At 38.7% G+C, this 20,147-nt stretch overlaps 1 protein-coding gene across 16 annotated transcripts in view; it reads left to right on the forward strand.

Annotated features, from left to right (window-relative positions):
- The window catches only part of hspg2 (heparan sulfate proteoglycan 2), a 123,656-nt gene that overhangs the window by 65,900 nt on the left and 37,609 nt on the right, over nt 1-20,147 (forward strand). For 12 of the 16 annotated variants that reach the window (XM_028010350.1, XM_028010347.1, XM_028010348.1 and 9 more), the window contains 24 exons: nt 788-958; nt 1,704-1,883; nt 1,965-2,083; nt 2,196-2,307; nt 3,381-3,494; nt 3,676-3,803; nt 4,320-4,406; nt 11,520-11,587; nt 12,102-12,166; nt 12,242-12,382; nt 12,575-12,766; nt 13,117-13,155; nt 13,525-13,629; nt 14,518-14,769; nt 14,892-14,942; nt 15,472-15,555; nt 16,610-16,702; nt 16,794-16,886; nt 17,102-17,332; nt 17,815-17,928; nt 18,005-18,132; nt 19,209-19,295; nt 19,431-19,489; nt 19,607-19,768. In XM_028010350.1, the coding sequence (XP_027866151.1) occupies nt 788-958; nt 1,704-1,883; nt 1,965-2,083; nt 2,196-2,307; nt 3,381-3,494; nt 3,676-3,803; nt 4,320-4,406; nt 11,520-11,587; nt 12,102-12,166; nt 12,242-12,382; nt 12,575-12,766; nt 13,117-13,155; nt 13,525-13,629; nt 14,518-14,769; nt 14,892-14,942; nt 15,472-15,555; nt 16,610-16,702; nt 16,794-16,886; nt 17,102-17,332; nt 17,815-17,928; nt 18,005-18,132; nt 19,209-19,295; nt 19,431-19,489; nt 19,607-19,768 (2,875 nt within the window). The remainder of the gene's footprint in view (nt 1-787; nt 959-1,703; nt 1,884-1,964; nt 2,084-2,195; nt 2,308-3,380; nt 3,495-3,675; nt 3,804-4,319; nt 4,407-11,519; nt 11,588-12,101; nt 12,167-12,241; nt 12,383-12,574; nt 12,767-13,116; nt 13,156-13,524; nt 13,630-14,517; nt 14,770-14,891; nt 14,943-15,471; nt 15,556-16,609; nt 16,703-16,793; nt 16,887-17,101; nt 17,333-17,814; nt 17,929-18,004; nt 18,133-19,208; nt 19,296-19,430; nt 19,490-19,606; nt 19,769-20,147) is intronic. The other 4 variants (XM_028010360.1, XM_028010359.1, XM_028010357.1 and 1 more) reach the window with 3 other exon arrangements.

Genomic DNA, 20,147 nt, shown 5'->3' on the forward strand with positions numbered 1-20,147 from the left:
CACCACGGCACGCCCTGTGCAGCTATTCTTGATGAGCATATTGATCAAGTCCCAGCTGGTGTTGAGGGGAAAAAAAAGGAAATCAGACTTTTTGCAATTTTTTGATCCACAATGACAGAAGATCATCGCTCTGCTCCGCTGCTGCAGAAGAAGTTTGGGATAATGTTTTTTTAAAATTCTTTTAATTCTTCACGATAGACTTCTGTCTAAACTGTCTTTTGTCAATGTTTGATGTGAATCTTGTTAATAAAGCCTATAAATTAATGTGAAGCATTTTCTCTCATGTATCTATGATGTCACAATGACTTTTATCATGTTGACATCAACTTTAAGAAAATATTAATTTACTAACTATCCAATTTTTTTATGTCCGTTAGGAGTCACTGCAATTTTTTTTTTACCAATTTACTGACTTTTGTACATTCCTGTCATAATACATGTCTTAAATTTATTTTGCAATGGTCTTAAAAAGTCTTTAGAAGTCTTAAATTATAGTTGGTGAAGGCTGCAAAAACTCTGGTATGTATAATATTGACCCTGTGAGAATTAGAGAAAATCTACAATAAATTTAGTCCCATTCACCCATGGTTTTGCTTTTAAGAAATGTCGTTTGTATTTTATAATCATACCAACCTGGGAAAACTTGTTTTAAAAAATTCTGTAAAATCCCCAAATTAATCTTAAGCTTCATCCCTGAAAGCTATAATGTGTGAATAAATATTTGACAGGAGCTGGAGATGATTTCTGATACAAGTGTGTGAAGATCTGTGCTGTTTCTGTTTCTCAGGTGCGAGGAGGAGTGAATGGGCAGCTCTTCACCCTCTCAAACAGCGGAAACACCAAAACAATTTCTGATGGCATCCTCCAGAGGGGCTCCTCTGTCGTCTACCGCCCCTACTCAAGCAGCTCCAGTGATGTCTTCTTCTGGGTGTTGCCTGAGAGCTTTAGAGGAGATAAGGTAAGACAAATAAGCTTCTCTAGAGGTGGAGCTCAGGATGAAGATAGACTAAAAAAATCTTGGTAACTGTTAGTAGGGGTGGGCATTTATCTTATTGTTTATCATTTGGATAGATTTAGACTATGCAACTTCTCTATACAAGTTTAAAAAGAAAAAGGGGAAGAATTGTAGATAAGAATTTTGATTTATTATCACAATAAATTCCAATTAATGATGTTTGAAAACCCACAAAACTGTCCATATTATCAAGATTGATAGTTTTTATTTTTTAACTTTGTTCAAGGAAAGCATCAGTAAATTATGCTTTTGTTGCTTTCAACTTCTATTTTCTTTGAATTTGAAAATAGTCACTGTGTGCAGTTTAGTGATACAAATCATACTTCATCATATAACTGGTGACCCAAAGAACCACATTACAAATGGGAATGTTTTTCAAAAGCATCATTTGTGATGGCACAAACTATGGTAGTTTGTGCCATCACTTTTAATGTTATCACAAAAGTATCGCAAAATATTGTGATGAAGTTCAAGTCCATCACTCACCCCTAACTATTAGTCATTGTTTGTATTTTTCTCTGTCTCCTGCTCAGCCATTACATAGTATGTAAAAAGATTGAACATCTTTCAAAAGTTAATTCACTGTCAAATCATCGTGGGTGTCTTGTGACTATCCATGCTAAACCACAGGGTGAAATGCTTTTTGACTATTTAGGTTAGTTAAGTGTCCTCTCTGTTCTGCCACCAGGTGACGGCTTATGGCGGGGAGCTCAGCTACACCGTGACCTTTGAACCTTATCAGCGCTCACTGGTGGTTGACGGACAGCCAGACGTGGTTCTCCAGGGCAACGACATCTTCCTGGAGCACTACTCTCAGACGAAGCCCCTCCCACGAGCATCACAAGCTATGACTGTGATGTTCAGAGAGGTGTGTATTTTTGGGAATAAATGTGAACTTTTAGTTAAAACTAAATGCTAACACTAATTTCTTTCCTCCTGTTGCTATCAGTCTTCATGGCGTCGCTCTGATGGGCAGCCATGTACTCGGGAGCACCTGCTAATGGCGCTCGCTGATGTTTCTCTGTTCATGATCCGAGCCACCTATGTTGACAGCATGGTAGAGACCAGGTAAAAATAGAAGACTCATTCACATATTCACAAATAACCCAGAGAAAACTGATCTCACTGCAAAGATAGGAAGTACATCTTTGTGTTCATATATTTCTCTCATGTTGTGCAGCATCTCAGATATCAAGATGGACATCGCTGTTCCTCATGTTACTGGTAGTGAACGAGCCCTGGAGGTAGAGGAATGTGCCTGCCCAGTGGGATACAGAGGAGCTTCTTGCCAGGTAGATGTTCAGACAACTTCAGCTAACAAAATTCAGAGTGCATAAAAGAATGACATTGATTACAGCAAATATTACATTTGAACTATATTTTTTGTCTTATCTGCAATACATACTTTTGTTTTTGACTCTCAAAAAGAACCTGGGCTGGATTCAGACTCTCATTTCAGTAAATCAACAGATGTAAGAATAAACACTACAGGCACAGCATCATTAAATGTCACGACTTATTCTGGTGAACTGGCACTTACAGTGAAGTCTGTTTGTGAAAGTGTCAATGAGTTAAGACTTTGGAGTTCACCATACTAAAATCGTCAATAGATGAGCTAACTGTGGTTACTCCCTTAATGTCTGAGACTAAATTGGACTCTGTATGTCTGGGTCCATTTTGAGCCACAGAAACAAATGACGATTCCTCTCGGAGTGAGCTAATGTTAACAACAGCTTCTGCCTGATCTCAGTCAGATTACGGGACTCTCTTGTGGACTCTAAGTAGGTTGTGAGCCAGACCAAGTCACATGAATGAACAACTTATATTAGAAATTAGCTTAGTTTTCAGTGTTATTACAAAAACCTGCCCCCATGTGTATTCCTAAAATAATGTAGATTCTAACTCCAACTTTGAGATTTCCATCAGGTAAGGTAAAGCAGAGCATCTTTTTCTTCTCTGTCAGCCTTCCTGTTACCTTCTGAAAGTCTTGCTCTCTCCCATACACTTGTCAGCAACAGTTTTTCATTGTGTGTCTATTTAAAGAATCATATTTTAGAATTGAAAGATGGTATTGCATTAGTCCTCTATCCCTGCATCTTAACCCAAGCAGGGCACTACACTGTAACTGATTTATATAAGTATCTTCCCCTTTGACTTGGATAGATTTAGACTATGCAACTTCTCTATACAAATTTAAAAAGAAAGAGGGGAAGAGTTGCAGATGTGCCCTTGCTTGTTTCAAATAAACTTTTGTTTTCCATTATCTCTTGATGATAATTATTGTGTCTCCTGGTTACAGTGGCACAAAGACATATAGCTGTGTTATCACATGTCTGAGGTGGTTTTTCCATGCTTTTCATCACAGGAGTGTGATGTGGGTTATGCGCGGACCACCTCTGGTCTTTACCTTGGCACGTGTGAGAGGTGCAACTGCAACGGCTACGCCAGCAGCTGTGACCCAGAGACCGGCAGGTGTCTGGTAGGTTCTGTGCCTCTCTTCCTCCCTCTGTACTCTCCGCTGGTTGCAGACAAGCTTTGATCCCTCCGGTGGAATGTCCTAATGATTTCTTGGCTCATCCTAACATGTAAAAACACGAGTACTGTGCTGTGAATTGTTCCAACTCACCTGCTGTTGCTTTGTGTGTGTGTGTTCCCTACAGCAATGTCTTCACAACACTGACGGAGAGAGATGTGAAAAATGCCTGTCTGGATTTTACGGAGACCCTACGAGGGGTGGTCCGGTGCCCTGTAAGCGCTGTCCCTGCTATGGAGCCACTTCCAATGCTCAGTGAGTTTACATCTTGACTTGGGTTTGCATGTTTAAGAAGTTCTAAAAGTAGTCCTTAACAAACTTCAATGTATTATCCATCCGTCCGTCACCTTACACCGGTCGCGAGGTGTGCTGGTGCCTATCTCCAGTGGTCAACGGGTGAGAGGCTGGGTACACCCTGGACAGGTCGCCGGCCCATCTCAGGGCAACACAGAGACAAGCAAGACAATCAATCATCCAGACCTAAGGAGAATTTAGAGAGACCTAAAAGATATTTTGTTCTAAAATGGCCTTGTAGCTCCATATATCTTCCTATCAACTTTAACCATTTTCTCAGTGCTTTGTACAGTTTTGTACTGGTGTGTCATGTAAAATGGCCATAATTCAGCTGGAGTTTGTGATTATATGAAAGACTGTGAAAAAATAATATTATTACTTTCCGAGTCCCTTTTTCAGAAAAAAGGATTAGAACAAAGTAAACTTTGTGCAGTAAAAGAGAACCCTGCAGTAATGTTTTATTCTCTTTTCTTAAAGATTCTCCCCAGAGTGCCACCTGGGCTCTGACGGTCAACCAGTCTGTGATACCTGTCCTCCTGGATTGACAGGCTTGCGCTGTGAAAGGTACATCACACTCTCCTTTTCTTTTCATCTCTTCTTACTTGTTTGTTTTCCTCTCTGTCTTCTTGATTCTGTTTGGGGGTTTGCTGGCTGTTTGGCAGCAAGGTGAACTTGGTCTGACATTAGCATTCGTCTGCTTCATTCACATGGCAGCGATATGGGCATGTCCATATCTGTTATTTTTTGTGGAAGCTGTCACTGGTCGGGGGGATGCTGACTTGAGTAAACCCAGAATTTACTGTACTTCCAGAATTTTTAACTTTTCCACTTTAACTTTGTTTATTCTTCTTGCTTTTTTTACGATGTATTTTTAGATTTACAGAGCTTATTTTTCAATAGAATAATGTGTTCTATTATTATACACTTTTGGTGTTTTTAATAATAGAATTCTTCAATATTTATTTTTTGTTGCAAATATATTTGTCCATGAATTTGGCAATATATAGACAAACCAATCAAGGGGTTTGTGGCCAAAGACAGAACTCCTGAAACCAATTTTAGTCAATTCTGATTTAGCTTCACGTACTGTTATTGTCAAGATCTAAAATATATTTTGTAGCCTTCCTGGCATTTACTATTTTTACTATTTGAACAATAAAGATCAAATTAAAATAGATCTTTTGTGTTTCTCAAGCAGACAGGTGCAAAACAATCAACACTGCAAAACTGCAAACTGACATTGGACAAACCGGTCAGCTGAGGTTTAGATTTCTGGTGTAGCAGCCTGAATTAAAAGTTAACTCTGTAGGAAATACAAAATTCTTTTAAACAGGACATTACACTTTTTATTCTTCCTCAGAATTGAATTGACCTTTCCTAGAATATCAAAACTAGCAAACTGAATATCAGTGATTAGCAGAATTAACCTGACCAAGGGTAAACGTCTGTCTCCATGTGTACTTCCTAAAGATTGTAAAGAACGTACCTTGACTGTGAGATTTCCCAAGGGTTGCTTAGTCTTCTTGTTATTTGCTAAAGTTCGCTACAGAACAGATTTCCTCTTCAGTAGGTGGTAGTCGTAAATGGACTGAACCAATATGCCTTTATAGTGCTCAAAGCACTTTACACTAGAGCCACATTCACCTATTCGCACTCATATTTATACATTGATTCGCAGATTGATGATGAAACATCACCCTGGATGTGTACAAATTCATATTCTGTGACATACGGGTCTCTTTAGTACACCAAAAAAGTTGTATTCTGGCAGAATGTGTTGTAGGACCCTGAATAAGCAAGGAAAACACTGCCTCTTTAGGAAACCTTTTGAAAAAGTTTCCTACTTCATTTGTTTTTCTTCTGACTTAATTTCAAATGTTTGACTGGTAACGAAATGGGCTTACTTTGAGTCTTTCTTCCTCCATAAGAATATCCATATCTGATAGTGCTTGGGTATTTTTGTGTCTTGTGATTGACAAGAAAGATTTAATTTTTAGGTTTCCAACTGGTCTTTTAAGATCGGCATTGCACAATTCAGGTCAACAACTAAGTTCTCAGTGCATCGCTTGCTAAAAATCTTACTTTTGCTTCATCCTGTCCTTTTACCTTCAATAGCCTCTATCAGAGGATTATTTCTGCTTCAGCTTTGCTGGTAGAAAAATGTTGAGGTGAAAATTCTGTCCGCACACAGACCCCATGTCCTGTGTCCTGTGGATCATAAATGTAAATGTGGCATTTATGAGGACTCCTGTCTGGCTGTCAAATCTTTGCCACAGCAAGGGCAAAGATGACCAGGTGAATTGGGAATACGTAATTTATTTTTCACTTGACATCTTTGCCTGCAACACGCCTGATTTTGCTGTTTTGATGTTAAGAGAAGAGAAGCCGGCTGCTGACAGTTGTGGGGATCCTCTCCTGGAAGAGCACATTGGCAGCCTCCTACCTGTGGGATGTGGAGCAGAGCCAGTCTTCAATTTCAGCTTGGATAAAGAGATAGAGCCCTATGGTAGTGGGAATGATGATGAAGATGATATTTATCATCCAGAAAAAGGCACTACTGCTGTCCCTACTCGGACATTAATGTGGACTTCATCTCTCCGTGACAGATCAAAATTAACTGAAGGCATTAAGGTCCCAGTCAATTCGAACAGGTCATCTCCCAGACTGCCACCCCGTTTCACTCCCAGCCCAGAAATAAGGCACTCCAGCTTTCAACACCTGCTCCGAATTCACCTCAATGCCTTCAACAAGCGCTTGAGCATGCTAGAAGGCAACACACTAGATATGAAAGAAAGTATTCGTAGTATGGAGAACCAGCAGAGTCACCTCAACACTCATCTGACGAAGCTTATTACCGTCCATTCACTGCAAGATAAGGACAAGAAGATATCCGAGCTGGAGAGAAGCTACACAGACATGGATACTCGACTTAAAAGTCTGGAGGGACGGCTGGAGATTTTAATTGACGGCTTCACGGCACTCGCTCAACAGATGAACAAGATGAAACGTGCAAGACACACATCCCGTCGGCTCCAAGAAAAGAGGTTTCTGCCTCCATTCAGTACAGTCATTGCTGTTCCGCTGTATTCAACTCCTCAGTCTGTGATCAGAGCTGAATCCACTGAATCGCCACTCGCTGTGAGAGCTACAGTGCCCCAAAGCATACCCACTCCAAGTGTTGTTTTAACCAAACAAAGCCATCTCGTAATCCCTCAGAGAAACAGAAAGCTGAAATCAGGAGTGATCACTACTGCCAAGTCCCTAGCGGTAACAAAATCAGGCAAAAGTCATGTCCCACCCAAGCAAACAAACAAATTTAAGACCACCCTTGGTAAGGAGAGCAAGACTGTTCCAAAGTCTACATTGGAAACTCCAGTAAAGCCTCAAACCAAAAGGCCAAAGGGTAGCAGGTCATCTGTGACTGCTAAACATATTTCACAGCCAAGGCAAACAAAGTCCAGGAAAACTAAACAAGAGGCAGCCGTCACTAAATTTCAACTTGAACCCCCAGCTCACAAATCAAAGCCTTCGACGACCTCTCAGCTGCATAAACAGTCTGGTCAAGCCAAGAAAAAGGATTCTTTGCCGCTTATCAAAAACAGTGGACGAGGCAAGGCTGTAAGATCAGATGCACCTGACCAGAAGACGTCTAAAGGCAAGAAACTCTCAGAGCCACACAAAGGAAACTCTAAGCAAAATTACACAATGACTAAAGAATCTCCCAAAAAAGTCTCCACAAACACACAACGGACAAAACCTTATGCTGTCAGAAAGACCCAATCCTCAACAAAAAGGACGAGTAACTCAAACAGCAAATCTATTTCCCTTAAAAAGTCTGACACAACAGTACGTAATAAAGTCAGGTCTTCCATTGTCCACAAAACAAGCAAGAAAAGAGAACCTAAGGAAAAAGCTAACCCAAAATCTGGAGTTATGGATCTGCTGAAGCTCTTAAATGGAGATTACAAGTCTTCAAAACGAAGGAAGGATCAAGAGGGTTCTCTTCATATTGTTTTAGGAAAAGTTGCTATTCCTATAAAAATCATCCCAGATTACTAAGCAGCACTATGTTGTGTTGAACTGTTTTCTATTTTTATCCAAAGCTGAAATCCTGGACCTCATGTTCATGTCCTCACTCCGTGAATAGTTATTAATGAAGGGGTTTTATTTTTACCATATTGATAGAGGGTCACATGCTTAAGGTTTTATGTATTTTGATACGTCCTTCAAAGGTGTACTCTCTAGCAAAATATTGCCATAACTGTTGCACAAAAATATGCTATGAAGAAATGGCTAAATATTCTGTTGTTACTGCTTGTGCCTGATTTTTGTTCTAAGGTAGACTACCTCAGGTCTGGCACCATTTCATTCTTTTATCCTCTACATCTTCTGTCATTCAGTTTCTGTGTGATGTTGTGTGAGTGTTATTTATTGCACAATGTGTCTTTGAGTAAATACTTTGATGGTCCACATCAGGGGATTTAAAATTCAGGCCTTGAGGTATGGTGTCATGTAACTTTTAGATGTGTCGCTGGTCCAACATACCTTAAATTACTAATTACTTTTTCATTATGCAGTCAAGTTCCCCAGGGTCCTGCTAATGACCTCATTATTTGACTCAGGTTTGTTGTAGCATAGACATTTCTGAAGATTGCAGGACCCTGGCCCTTGAGGCCTGGATATGAAGACCACTGATCTTGTCTATGCTCTAGAAAAATAAGATTTTAACTTGTTGAATAAGGGGTAAAAGTGAAGAGGGAACATTTCTCAGAAATATTATAAACAACATGTTGGAGCTTTTATTATTTTACCTTAATTTGTTTCTTTTTTCGATTTAGGCAGTTGGAACCAAAATCTTGCAGACATTACAGGTTTTTTTCCACATAGTCACAAGTTGTAGTCACTACTAAGGGTGGTGCATAGTAAAATGGCCAGAGTGAAATATTTTAATAAACTTTGGTTGATTTATTTGAAGGGGTTTTTTTATCTAGAAATACAGCTAGAAATTTTTAATATTGGGAAATAGCTCAATGTTTCTTGTCAGTCATATTATATCAATCCATTACACACAGAGTAAAATATTTTATGCTGTTACTTATTATAATTTTGAAGATTATGGCTTACAGATAATGAAACCCCAAAATTTTGTGTTTCAGGAAAATAGAATACTAAATAGTATCAATAAGAAAAAGAATGTTTTAGACAGAAATATCAGGCTTCTGAAAAGGTTGTTTTTCAATGCACATAATAATTGGCTGGGTCTCTTTTTGCACGAATAAATGTGTCAATAATTCACAGATTATCTGACTAACACAGTGGTCATTGAACCAGCTTTTGGTACTTTTGTCAGTGTGGAAAGGTCTCAAAATCACCACTGACTTTAGAAATTTTACACTGGACTTAGATCAACAAGGATTCTGTGCTGATTTCATTTTCTAGAAGGATTTGAAGACTTTTCCATATGCAAAAAGAGATTTTCAATCAAAAACTATGTGCATAGAAAAACAATATTTTCAGAAACCTGGGATTTCTGTTAAAAATGTAATTTTTTTTATTCATCTAATGTAATATTAAAATTTGATGAAACACTAAATTTTGGGGTTTTATTACCTGTAAGCCCTAATTCTCCAAATTTCAAGAAATAAAGACTTGAAACATTTCGGTGTAATAGATCTATATATTTTATGAGTTTTAATTTCTAAGATGAGTGACAAGAAATACTGAACATTTCCATATGCAAATTTTTGGAGCTGTAACTGTACACCCATGTTTCTTCCAGGATGAAATCTTCACACTTTAGCGATTTCCCCTCAATTCCTTTAACATCATCAAATGTTGACATTACTGGCATGAAATTAGATGTTTTAATATTTATTGCAAATATTGTGTTGACCGTGTCAATATATTCTCATTATAATCCATTAGATTTTCTTATATTACCATTGTTAATGTAAAATGTACAGTCACCCAGATGGAGTCATGCAAATTAAACTAAATTAAATTAAATTAAATTGTTGGGTTAAATGCTTATCTGACTGTACTGGATGTATTACAGAATCCCCCACCTTGTTGTATGATTGGCACACAAATCATGCGGTTGGTTGGCATAAAACACGCAGTGATGTTCTCTTGGTGGAGTCTGGTCTCATCCAACCACACCCTTCACATTGCGTTTTGGTGTCCTGCCATAAACATTGATTCCAACATCTGTCCACCCTGACATCTGTATACCTCATATTCTAACCCACAATGTATTAGCATACTGCTATTTCAGTCTTATTTTTGTACAGCACATCATCTCTGCTGAGCAATCTTCACTGACTGTTGTGACTGAGTGGTGGGCCTTCTGAAAACCATTACGTGATGCTAGCAATAACATGCTAGCATCATGAGTTGTCATAGAAACACATGGAGGTTGTTCGGCTAAAAACTTTGTAAGAAAATACATTTAGATAGTTGTTTATTGTGTTTTATTTTTATTTTAGTGAAATACTTCCTTGTTATGTTATATGCTTACATTTTCCGACAGGTTATAATTATGACATATTCACAATACAAATGTAAATGCACAATCCAACCATGCTCCATAAAAACCCACAGTGTAATATACTGCTATTTCAGTCTTATTGTTGTACAAGGCATCATCTGTGCTGAGTGATCTTCACTGACTCTTCTGACTGAGTGTTGGGCTTTCCGTCATCCATTACTCGATGCTAGCATTGGCATGCCAGCTTCCCGAGTTGTCATAGAAACACTTGGAGGATGTTAAACTGAAAACTTAAGAATGTGCATTTAAATTGTATGTTTTATTTGTACTTGAGTTTTAAATATGTATTGTTGTTCTGAATGATATATATTTGTTTGTAAATGTACAAAACACCATGAAGTGCCGAATGAGCTATGCTTTAAAGGCAGTTAGTTTTAAAAAAGCAAGTTTATGACATGGAAGCCCTCTTTGTTGACCACTGACCTGTGGACCTGCCAGAGTACAGGTGAGGTAAGCAAGACTGCAGCGCCGAAAGTAGCAGATTTGGGTTTGCTTTGCTTTGGTTGCAGCGCAAATCTTTGCCTGAGTTCTTGCTACATTTCTTTCCTACCTCACAGTATGATTTTATTTTCAATTGCATTCTCAATATTTTCACCTGCATACTAGCTATACTTACCTCCACTTTGTTTTGTTCTGGTGTCAGTCCTTTACCCATAAAACCTGTAGTTTTATGATAATGGTGATACTTTTCTAACTGTATAAGAGTCTTGTCATTTGTAATTCTGTGAAAGGAAAACTTTTTCTGTTTCAGTTGTGCATTTATATGAGAGATGGAATCAACATATGAGACATGTTGAACAGTTTAGCTGCGCCCATGCTTCATCCATCTCCAGGGCTGCTAGCAGTGTCAAATCATCTTTTGTTTCGTTTTGTCTTGAAAGCCTGTTGGAATATGGTGAAAAGACTATCTATCATTTATTTGGGGTTATTACTTTAAGACTAGTGTAAATTGTAGATCTGTACAAATTAGCAGTAGTTTGAAGGGGTTCTCCCAACAAACTCTGCACTCCAGGACTTTGCTAGGGGTCAGGAACCTACACTTTTTCCAGATTTTGGGCTAATGCTGTTTAACTTCAAACCTGGATCTATTTTATTGGAAATATTTTGTTTAACAGATAATTTTTCTTTAGATGTGCGCCAGGATATATTGGCAACCCGCTGCAGGGACAGGAATGTGTGCCTGACAATGACATCAATGGTAAGCCATTTGTTTTATTCCTGATGTTCCATTTTTATGGCTCTTCTTTTTTTTAATTAAAATCCATTGCCTCGCAAATATAATCACAGCAAATTGAAATTTTGAACATTGAAAACCTCAGAGACTTGTTGGAGAACATTAAAGAAGCCCAACAGACAGGATATTGAAAAACTTGTGGAGAAACAGGGTTACACATAGATTAAAACTGCCTAGTCAAAGTCCAGGCCTAAACCCAATTTTTTCTATTCTGCAGACTACAAAATGGCAAAATGTAAATTCATAGCACACTTATTAGATTTTTATTTTTCTTTCACAGCTTTTGTTGTCCAATAATGCACTGAAATTTGTGGTTTTAAGGTGACTAAATGGTATTTCACATTAACCCCTTAACTGGCGGCGAAAAAGGCAGAGTATTCAAACAGACTAGATTTGTCCCATGGATGGGACACCGCTAGTTAAGGGGTTAACAAAGGTGTTGCATACAATAAACATGTTATTTGCTACCTTGTTACAGGCAACTGTTATAACTGTAACCAAGATGGCAGAGAAAGCTGCTCTGGTGGTGTGTGCCTGTGCAAGGTGATGGAAACATGCAGACTATTTGTTTGGACAAACCTTCTCTTGTCTGACCTTGGCTGATTGTTATTGTTGCAGATGAACGTTGAAGGTCCATCTTGCTCCACCTGTAAAGCGGGAACCTTCCATCTCAACCAGGAAAATAAAGATGGCTGCTTGTCCTGTTTCTGTATGGGTGTCACTCAGCAATGCACCAGTTCTACATACTACAGAGATGTGGTAAGTTCTGTAACTTGTTTTACAAACCATTTTGAAACAATGCAGGTAAGAATCATCCAGTTTTTCTCAGACTCTGCATGACTTAATTTTAAAGTTCATAACAGTATGCTCGAGAAATATTAGTTTGCCAGAAGAAAGCTTCTTCTTATTGATAAATTTCCATCTGAACTAGCAGACTTCTTGTGTCTGCAGGTCTCTTCTGTCTTTACTCCAAGAAACTTTCAGGGATTTGCTCTAGTGAACCGCCAGAGGACCAGTCGTGTTTCTACTGGTTTCACTGTGGAGATTTCCACCGAAGGCACTCAGCTGTCCTACAGCAACTTTAACTACCTGGGACAGGACCCACACTACTGGCAGCTTCCAGATGTTTACCAAGGAGATAAGGTCAGTAGCCAACAAGAGAAGTTAGATCAGTGAATCAACTAAAGTGAGATGTGCAGATAGCAGCAGTGCTGGTTCATGGGACTGTGCGAAGTATCAGAAACTTGTAGACCAGTTTCTTACCTGCAGCCTTTTTATGTTGCTCCCTTTCCTTGCCTTATGTCTCTGCAAGTCTTGAAAATCAAACAGCTTTTTCAATATGTGTGCAGTTTCTTTACCTCCATTTCTGCATCAATCTTGCTGTTAAATCTTTGCCAGTCTTATGACAAAATATGTATAAATGATAACTGCAATAATTATTTATATAACTTTGCTCTCCAATTTTTGTTTGCATTTCCCTCCATTTTCTGTAGAAAGATTCTTACTTTTCTCGTATCAAACGAGCAGATCAGGTATAGTGACCACAATGAATGACGGATTTTTGATCATCAAATCATCTAAAAAGATTAAAAGCCCTTATTATTAACTTTTATTTGCTATCTAATGCATGCCTGTAACTGTGGCTGATGGGTCTGGCATGGTCATGGTTGTTAAATAAAGGTACACAGTGAGTGAGCATGAGGCCAGTGAACCTGCATATTCCATGAATCGCTTTCTGCATCGCATCACATGAGCCATGTAAATAGATTGATAATTAATGGTCCATTTCAGAGATTCATAAAGTTTAACTTTCCCTCAGTAACACTGCCACAACACTAGCAAATACCATGAGCTCAGTGAAACAGACAGTGATCAAGGGCTTCCTTCATCCACATCAATAGAGTGACTCATATTCTCCAGAGGAACAGCTAAGGAAGGATGCTTCTGTTTGGAGCCTAATGGCCGCTGAACGTAAGGCCAAACAAAGACCCAAAAGAGACAGCCAGGTATTTGGTATGAGCTGCGCTGTAGTGTAAACCATCTAACACTTCTAACCAGAATATAGCACCCTCTATACTTATTGACTCCCCCAGTTCCAGTGGTTTTAAACTTTTGAATTTTTGTTCTGATGTAGACTTGGGCACGTTTATGGGTGTAACCATTGTCTTGGAGTCACTTCCTGACTTATGAAGCTCAGCACAGACCTGTTTTTCTTCTATAGCATGTCCTCATGTTTTCCTCACTTTATAAATTAGATAATAAGGGTCCCCTAGTTTCACTTTGCACAATATTTACATTTCAGAGAAATGAGAGGTCATGAGCTAAAAATGTAGAGTTCATGGACTCGGTTCAACCTAAAAAAGTAAAATATTATTTTTTTAATGTTTTTTTTTAAAAAATATATTGACTTTATGATTTTTTTTTTTGGATTGCCAATAACTGTGGTTTGTCTTATGATGGATCTTCCCTCCCTCCAAATGAAAATACACAAATTAATGGTTGGATTTTTCCTAAATTGTCCTTGTGAGTATAGGATTTTGTGATGAAAGACTAATTATTTAGTATTTTTATGCATCTTTAAAACATACATCTGTGAGTATATAGGGTGCTGTATTTGGCACAGACTGTAGACAGTTTTTAAGTGTTAGTGCATGTGTTTAATGTGATGAGTTGAAGACGTGTTTGATGTTTGCTCTTGGTGTGACCCTGGATAGTTGAGACTTTAGACTTTTTAAGATACTCAAATATCACTGGCTCCTATGACAGCATGCTCACTTAATTCCTCAATTGTGTCACACAGTTGAGGAATAACTAAAACTCTAATCTCCACCTTTTTCCTGCTAACTGTCCCACCATTACCTCTCCACTCTGTTTCTGGTGCCCTGCTTCCTCAGAATGATGTCAAAAAGCTGGATGATGAGGTCTGGGCAATTCTGTCTAACTTCTCCAATGGACAAGCCGGTTTCCCTCCATTTCCCCCCCCTCCTAAATCATCTTCATTTCCCTCCTCCCGGGTCCCGAACTCTTCTTCTCCTCAATGGTCTTTGCATAACCTGAGCCCCTCCTCTCCCGCATCCGGTGTTTCTTCCTCTGTTAGACCAACCCGGCCCCAGTCTTACTCACCAGGCCACGTCCCTCGTCTGCAGGTACACTCTGTCGGAGTCGGCCAAAGTTGTGATGTCAGGGTTTTAAATTTTTGAGTTAGTCGTTGCTATTGGTGACCTTTTGGCTTTTCTTTTTGGGGTCTGGGTCTGCTGTGGGTGACCAGAGCAAGAACACTTTCAGCAAGTCTGCTGGTGCTTCTGGAGGCAGCAGTAAGGTAGACGGTAACAAGAAAGCATGAAATAATTTGCCACCTGTTTCTCACCATTTAAAAAAAAAAAAGTAATACAGTAGATTTTGAATGAAGTCTACTTCACAAACTGACCAGACCAGATTTACTTTGAGTTAACATAATATCACAGAGGAAATCAGTATCAAAGGCCAGACAATTTTTGGAAGTCTGAAAAGACAGACTTTTATTTTTTTGTTTTATGTTTTAAAAAGAGCCAAATCTCACAAATCCACGGAAAGAAATTTGATATAAGGCTACAAAGCTCATTTTTAAATGTCTTTTTTACAGTTTTCAAATTGAACTTGATTTTTAGAAATCTGTAATAACACAAACCAAACTGTAGTTTCTGACTTAAAATAATTTAGGACTTTAACTTTGTCGTGTTTGTCAGACTTTCTCTATGCCCTGCTTGCCTACTTTTTTCTGTTTGTCTGCGTGCTTGCAAGTTGCACTCCCTGCCTTTCTGTCTGTGGCTTTTTCTCTAAAGCCGTTTTCTCCATCTTTGGCCTCTCAGTACGCTCTGGTCTACAAAGGTTTCAGCTCGCAGCAAGACGATGTGCTGTACTGGCAGCTCCCTGAGCAGTTCACAGGGGAAAAGGTAACTGGAAATACTTCTGGGCAGGATTCAGCAAAACACTTAGCAGACTTTTTTCTACTCCATTGAGCCATTTCCATTGTCCTTACGTGATTATTTTTGATTTCCTTTACATCTGTCTTGCAAGAAGAGACATTATTTGCAGTCTTAAAATATCAAACATAATTTGTAAAAGATCTGACTGTGAAAATAAGAACTTAATTTAACAGAATCCAGGAGAGTAATAGAACACATTTGTGGACAAGAAAGACACAAAAGTAAATATTATTTACACATAACCAATTGAACAATGGGTATAATAGTAACTGGTAGGACTATGCTGATTATAACAGCGTTCCTGTCCAATTGATGAAACTATTTTTCTGCTCTCCATATACTTTGGGGAAACAATAAAGAAAGGAAAAATATTCTATATCTAGACATCGTTCCCCATTCAGTTATCCACTTTCTAACTATTAGAAATTTCCAAATTAAATCACCCTGCACATTGTCCTTATTTATAAATAATCACATAGCTACCATATGATTGTCTTTTTCTCTTCATCTACAATTAATTTCTGCTTGCACAGTTGACAGTTTCCAGTTTTTCATCCATCCATCCATCCATCCATCCATCCATCCATCCATCCATCCATCCATCCATCCATCCCACTCTCTTCCTTTAAGTCAATGTCCATATTTAAATATTTAAATGCTGACTACTGTAAAAATATATTGTCTACTTATACCAAGAGCTTAAAAGGGATGGCATTTTTAACTTTGCTATTATAAAAACGTGCAATATATACACATGAAACTACATTAAATAAGATATTTTATAAAATGTTATGATTTCTTTATAAAAAAAAAAGTATTAATGTCATATGAGTTACTTGCTTATGTTTTTTCCTGTGGTTTACATTAATATATTGTTTTGTGTTGAATCACACTGAATATTTTAGAAGAGATTTTCCTCTTACACAGGTCTTCATGTGTCACTATGTACATTGCTGTTGCTCAAACAGCCATGCTGCATTATTTTAACAAACTAACTCATCAATTGGTTTCAATGCTGCAGGTGGGTTCTTATGGTGGCAAACTGAAATACACCATAACCTATGTGACCGGTTCCAGAGGAACAGAACTCGAAGATGCTGACGTTCAGATCATTGTGAGTATGCCTTGCAGATGGTGGGCTGGTTTCCAATCACAACTCCCAACATTTGCTGGATTTACTCATCCACCCTTGTTGTCCGTCATAGGGTAATGACATCACACTGGTAGCCCGTCAGGCATGGCAGAGGATCCAGCCGGGCGGCAGAGAGAGAAAACAGTTCGAGATCATCTTTAGGGAGGTGAGTACATCCTTACCTCACCCAAACTACAGTAAAAACATTATTAAATATATTTCACTGCAACATATTGTAGAATTATTACATGTGTTTTTAGAGATGAGTCTGCTAAACCTAAATTGGAGAACTGAAATGTTTTATGAGCACATTTCAATCATCAAAGATCTGTCCTAAATGTGTTGGCATGATGCTGATTGAGCTTTTTTTCTGTTTCGTAGGAACACTGGCGTAGACCTGATGGCATGCCTGCCACCAGAGAGCACCTCATGATGGTTCTGGCTGATCTGGATGATATCCTGATCCGAGCTTCCTACTCTACTGACATGCGCTCGTCCAGCATCTCTGATGTCAGTATGGAGGTGGCTGTGCCCAACTACAGTGGCTTGGCACAGGCCTTTGAGGTGGAGCAGTGTCGCTGCCCGCCTGGCTACCAAGGACTTTCCTGCCAGGTATATGTAGATATATTCTGTATAAAAAAGAAAGTATAATGAAACCTCTTCACCATTTTGCCTAAATCAAATGGATACAGTAGAATACTGTACTGCAGAAACACAAGATCTTAGCAAGTATTTTTATCTAGTCTGTAGTGCAAATATCTTAACGTTAACTTTCCAGCAAGGTGGAAGTTTGTTTTAAGTCAGAAATACCTTAATATTGATGGAAAAGAACTAGTTCCAATGCCAGATTGTTACACTTGTAACATGGAAAAAGTCTTGTTATAAGTTTAAAAAAATAACTAGTTCTTTTTTATTAATATTTAGGGATTATTGACTTAAAATAAGCTCCAATATATTGCTGAAAAGTAATGTGTAAGTTAGTTTTGTTTTGCTTCAAATGTACTAAGATATTTCCATTAAAAAGTTAAGGCTTTGTGTTTTGCAGTTTGTTCTCTTTAGTTTTAAAAAAAACAACAACTCCATTCCTCTTCCAGGATTGTGCACCTGGCTACACCCGTACTGGAGGAGGTTTGTACTTGGGTCACTGTGAGCCCTGTGATTGCAATGGCCACTCTGACTCCTGCCACCCGGAAACTGGCACCTGCACAGTATGGAGCACAAGTTTATCATGTGACTAATATCAGTTTCTAGATTTCTCTGCTAACACAGTCGGCTTCTTTGCAGAGCTGCCTACACAACACACAGGGAGATTTCTGTGAGCAGTGCGCCCCTGGCTTCTTTGGCGACCCGACTGCTGGCACCCCGGAAGACTGCCAGAGATGTGGCTGCCCTCACACTGACCCAGACAACCAGTAAGTGCTTGCACACATACCAAGAGCTCTTATTTCAGCTCCATTTATAGCAGCAGACTGATCTGTGTCCAGCTCCTCTGTTTACAGAAAATCGGTTCAGCTTCTAGGCTTCTGATTCAACACCAGCAGATTTATCAAAGCAACTTGCATGTAACTGACTTCACACTTGCTGTTAGGATTAGATTGTATGCTGGGATTTCCCAAGTCCAGTTACTGTAAGGCTTTGATGTTTATATTCTGAGTGGATAAGAGGCCTTGTTATATGTCTTAGAGGGAAGTTGCTGTTAGACTGAGCAAAACGAAGATCAAAGGGTTCAAGTTCACATTTCAAATTGCCCACATCTTATGTTTCCAATTAGTTAGCATTAACCACAGAGGAAGTAGTACTTTACCTTAACTCTAAGATCTCCAAAGGGCTTCCGACATTATTAGTTCTTGCACAAATCAACTGGTTTTTGGTATTTAAGTCCTCTATAATATAAATTTACAGACAATTGGGTTAGGGTTAACATTTCAAGTTTCACCTGCAACTTAAGCTAAATAGGACTCCCACTGTTGTGACTTCCAGTGTGCCACCCCAAGATTTTTCTTTTTTTTGCTTTGAACAATTTCACTGTGCATTCTTCTTGTTCCACAAAAGACAAAAACAATGTTGCAACAACAAATCGCCTCAAAAATAATCAGAGTACAAAGAACACAATGACAATAACAAAAAGCAAAACAAACAAGACAACATTGTATACTGTATGCAACAAAATATCTACTACATGAGGCACAATCCCAAAGTACAATGTTTAAGCATTTTTAAACAACCCTATATTTGATCCCAATATGTAACCCCAAGATAATAAATGGCTCTTTTCATCCGTTGGATATTTTTCTGGCAGTACCCCTGATTCATGGTGCATTAATTGACCAGAAAAAAAGATCTGTTGTTTGAGTTTGCTACACTGCTCAAGGCTGAACAAACAGATAGTGATCACCAACTGATGTTTTCTGTTTGTGCATCTATATATTTTGCCTAGACACATTATTTTTTAGTGGATTTTAAACTTTGTGTGTAACTTGTGTGGCAGATTCTCTCCTACATGCGAGAGCCTTGGTAATGGAGACTATCAGTGCACTTCCTGCCAGCCTGGCTATACTGGAAAGTACTGTGAACGGTGAGGCGGTTGTTCTTTCTGTCATGGAGAAAATTCAATGTTTTAATATTTCTAATATCGTTTCAATGAAAGCAGGGGGTTTTATGCCAAAGAAATCCTTAATGTAAGTAAAAACTGTTTTTTCATCCTTAATAGTTGTGCTACAGGATATGTTGGCAACCCACAGGACAGAAATAAGTGTCGCCCAAATGACGGTAATGCAAAATGCTGATATTCACTTGAAAAAACCCTGTGTGGTGAAGTTAGAAAAATAGTGGCTATTAAAGGATTTTTTTTTTTTAAATGTGTGCTGTTACTGCTGAATTTTACAGCAGCCCACCTGGAGGTGAAAGTGTATCCGGAGCGGTTTGTAGCCACACCGGGCAGCTCTGTCACACTGCGCTGTCAGGTCTCTGGATTCCCTCCACACTACTTCTTCTGGTCCAGACAGGATGGACGGCCCATCTCCAGCAGTGCTGACAGACGCAGACAAGGTGCGGGAGGGCAGCTTTGAAACAGACTCCATATCAACTTTCACTTTAGTTTGTCATAAGGCAGGGGTGCTGAAATAATGGTGCATGGCCCCAAACTGCAGTTCAACAGTGGTCTAAATTTGGCTCTCTAGCAAAAGTAGCTGATGTAGATGGACCCTTTCATAATGTTTTAGGCTTTTAAAAAAAAAAATTATTTAATATATTTATTGTTTTCAACAAATTAACAAGACTGCAGGACAGTTATCAAAATACAATGATATCCGGATCATCGATCAGACCACGATGACCAGTTGGCGTGGGTTGACGCTGGCATTGGGATCTTCTATATTGTCATCATCAGTGAGTGAGTCCAAACAAGATTGCAGTTACAAATAAATTC

Source organism: Xiphophorus couchianus, chromosome 24 (genome assembly GCF_001444195.1).
Source record: "Xiphophorus couchianus chromosome 24, X_couchianus-1.0, whole genome shotgun sequence".
Lineage (NCBI taxonomy): Eukaryota > Metazoa > Chordata > Actinopteri > Cyprinodontiformes > Poeciliidae > Xiphophorus > Xiphophorus couchianus.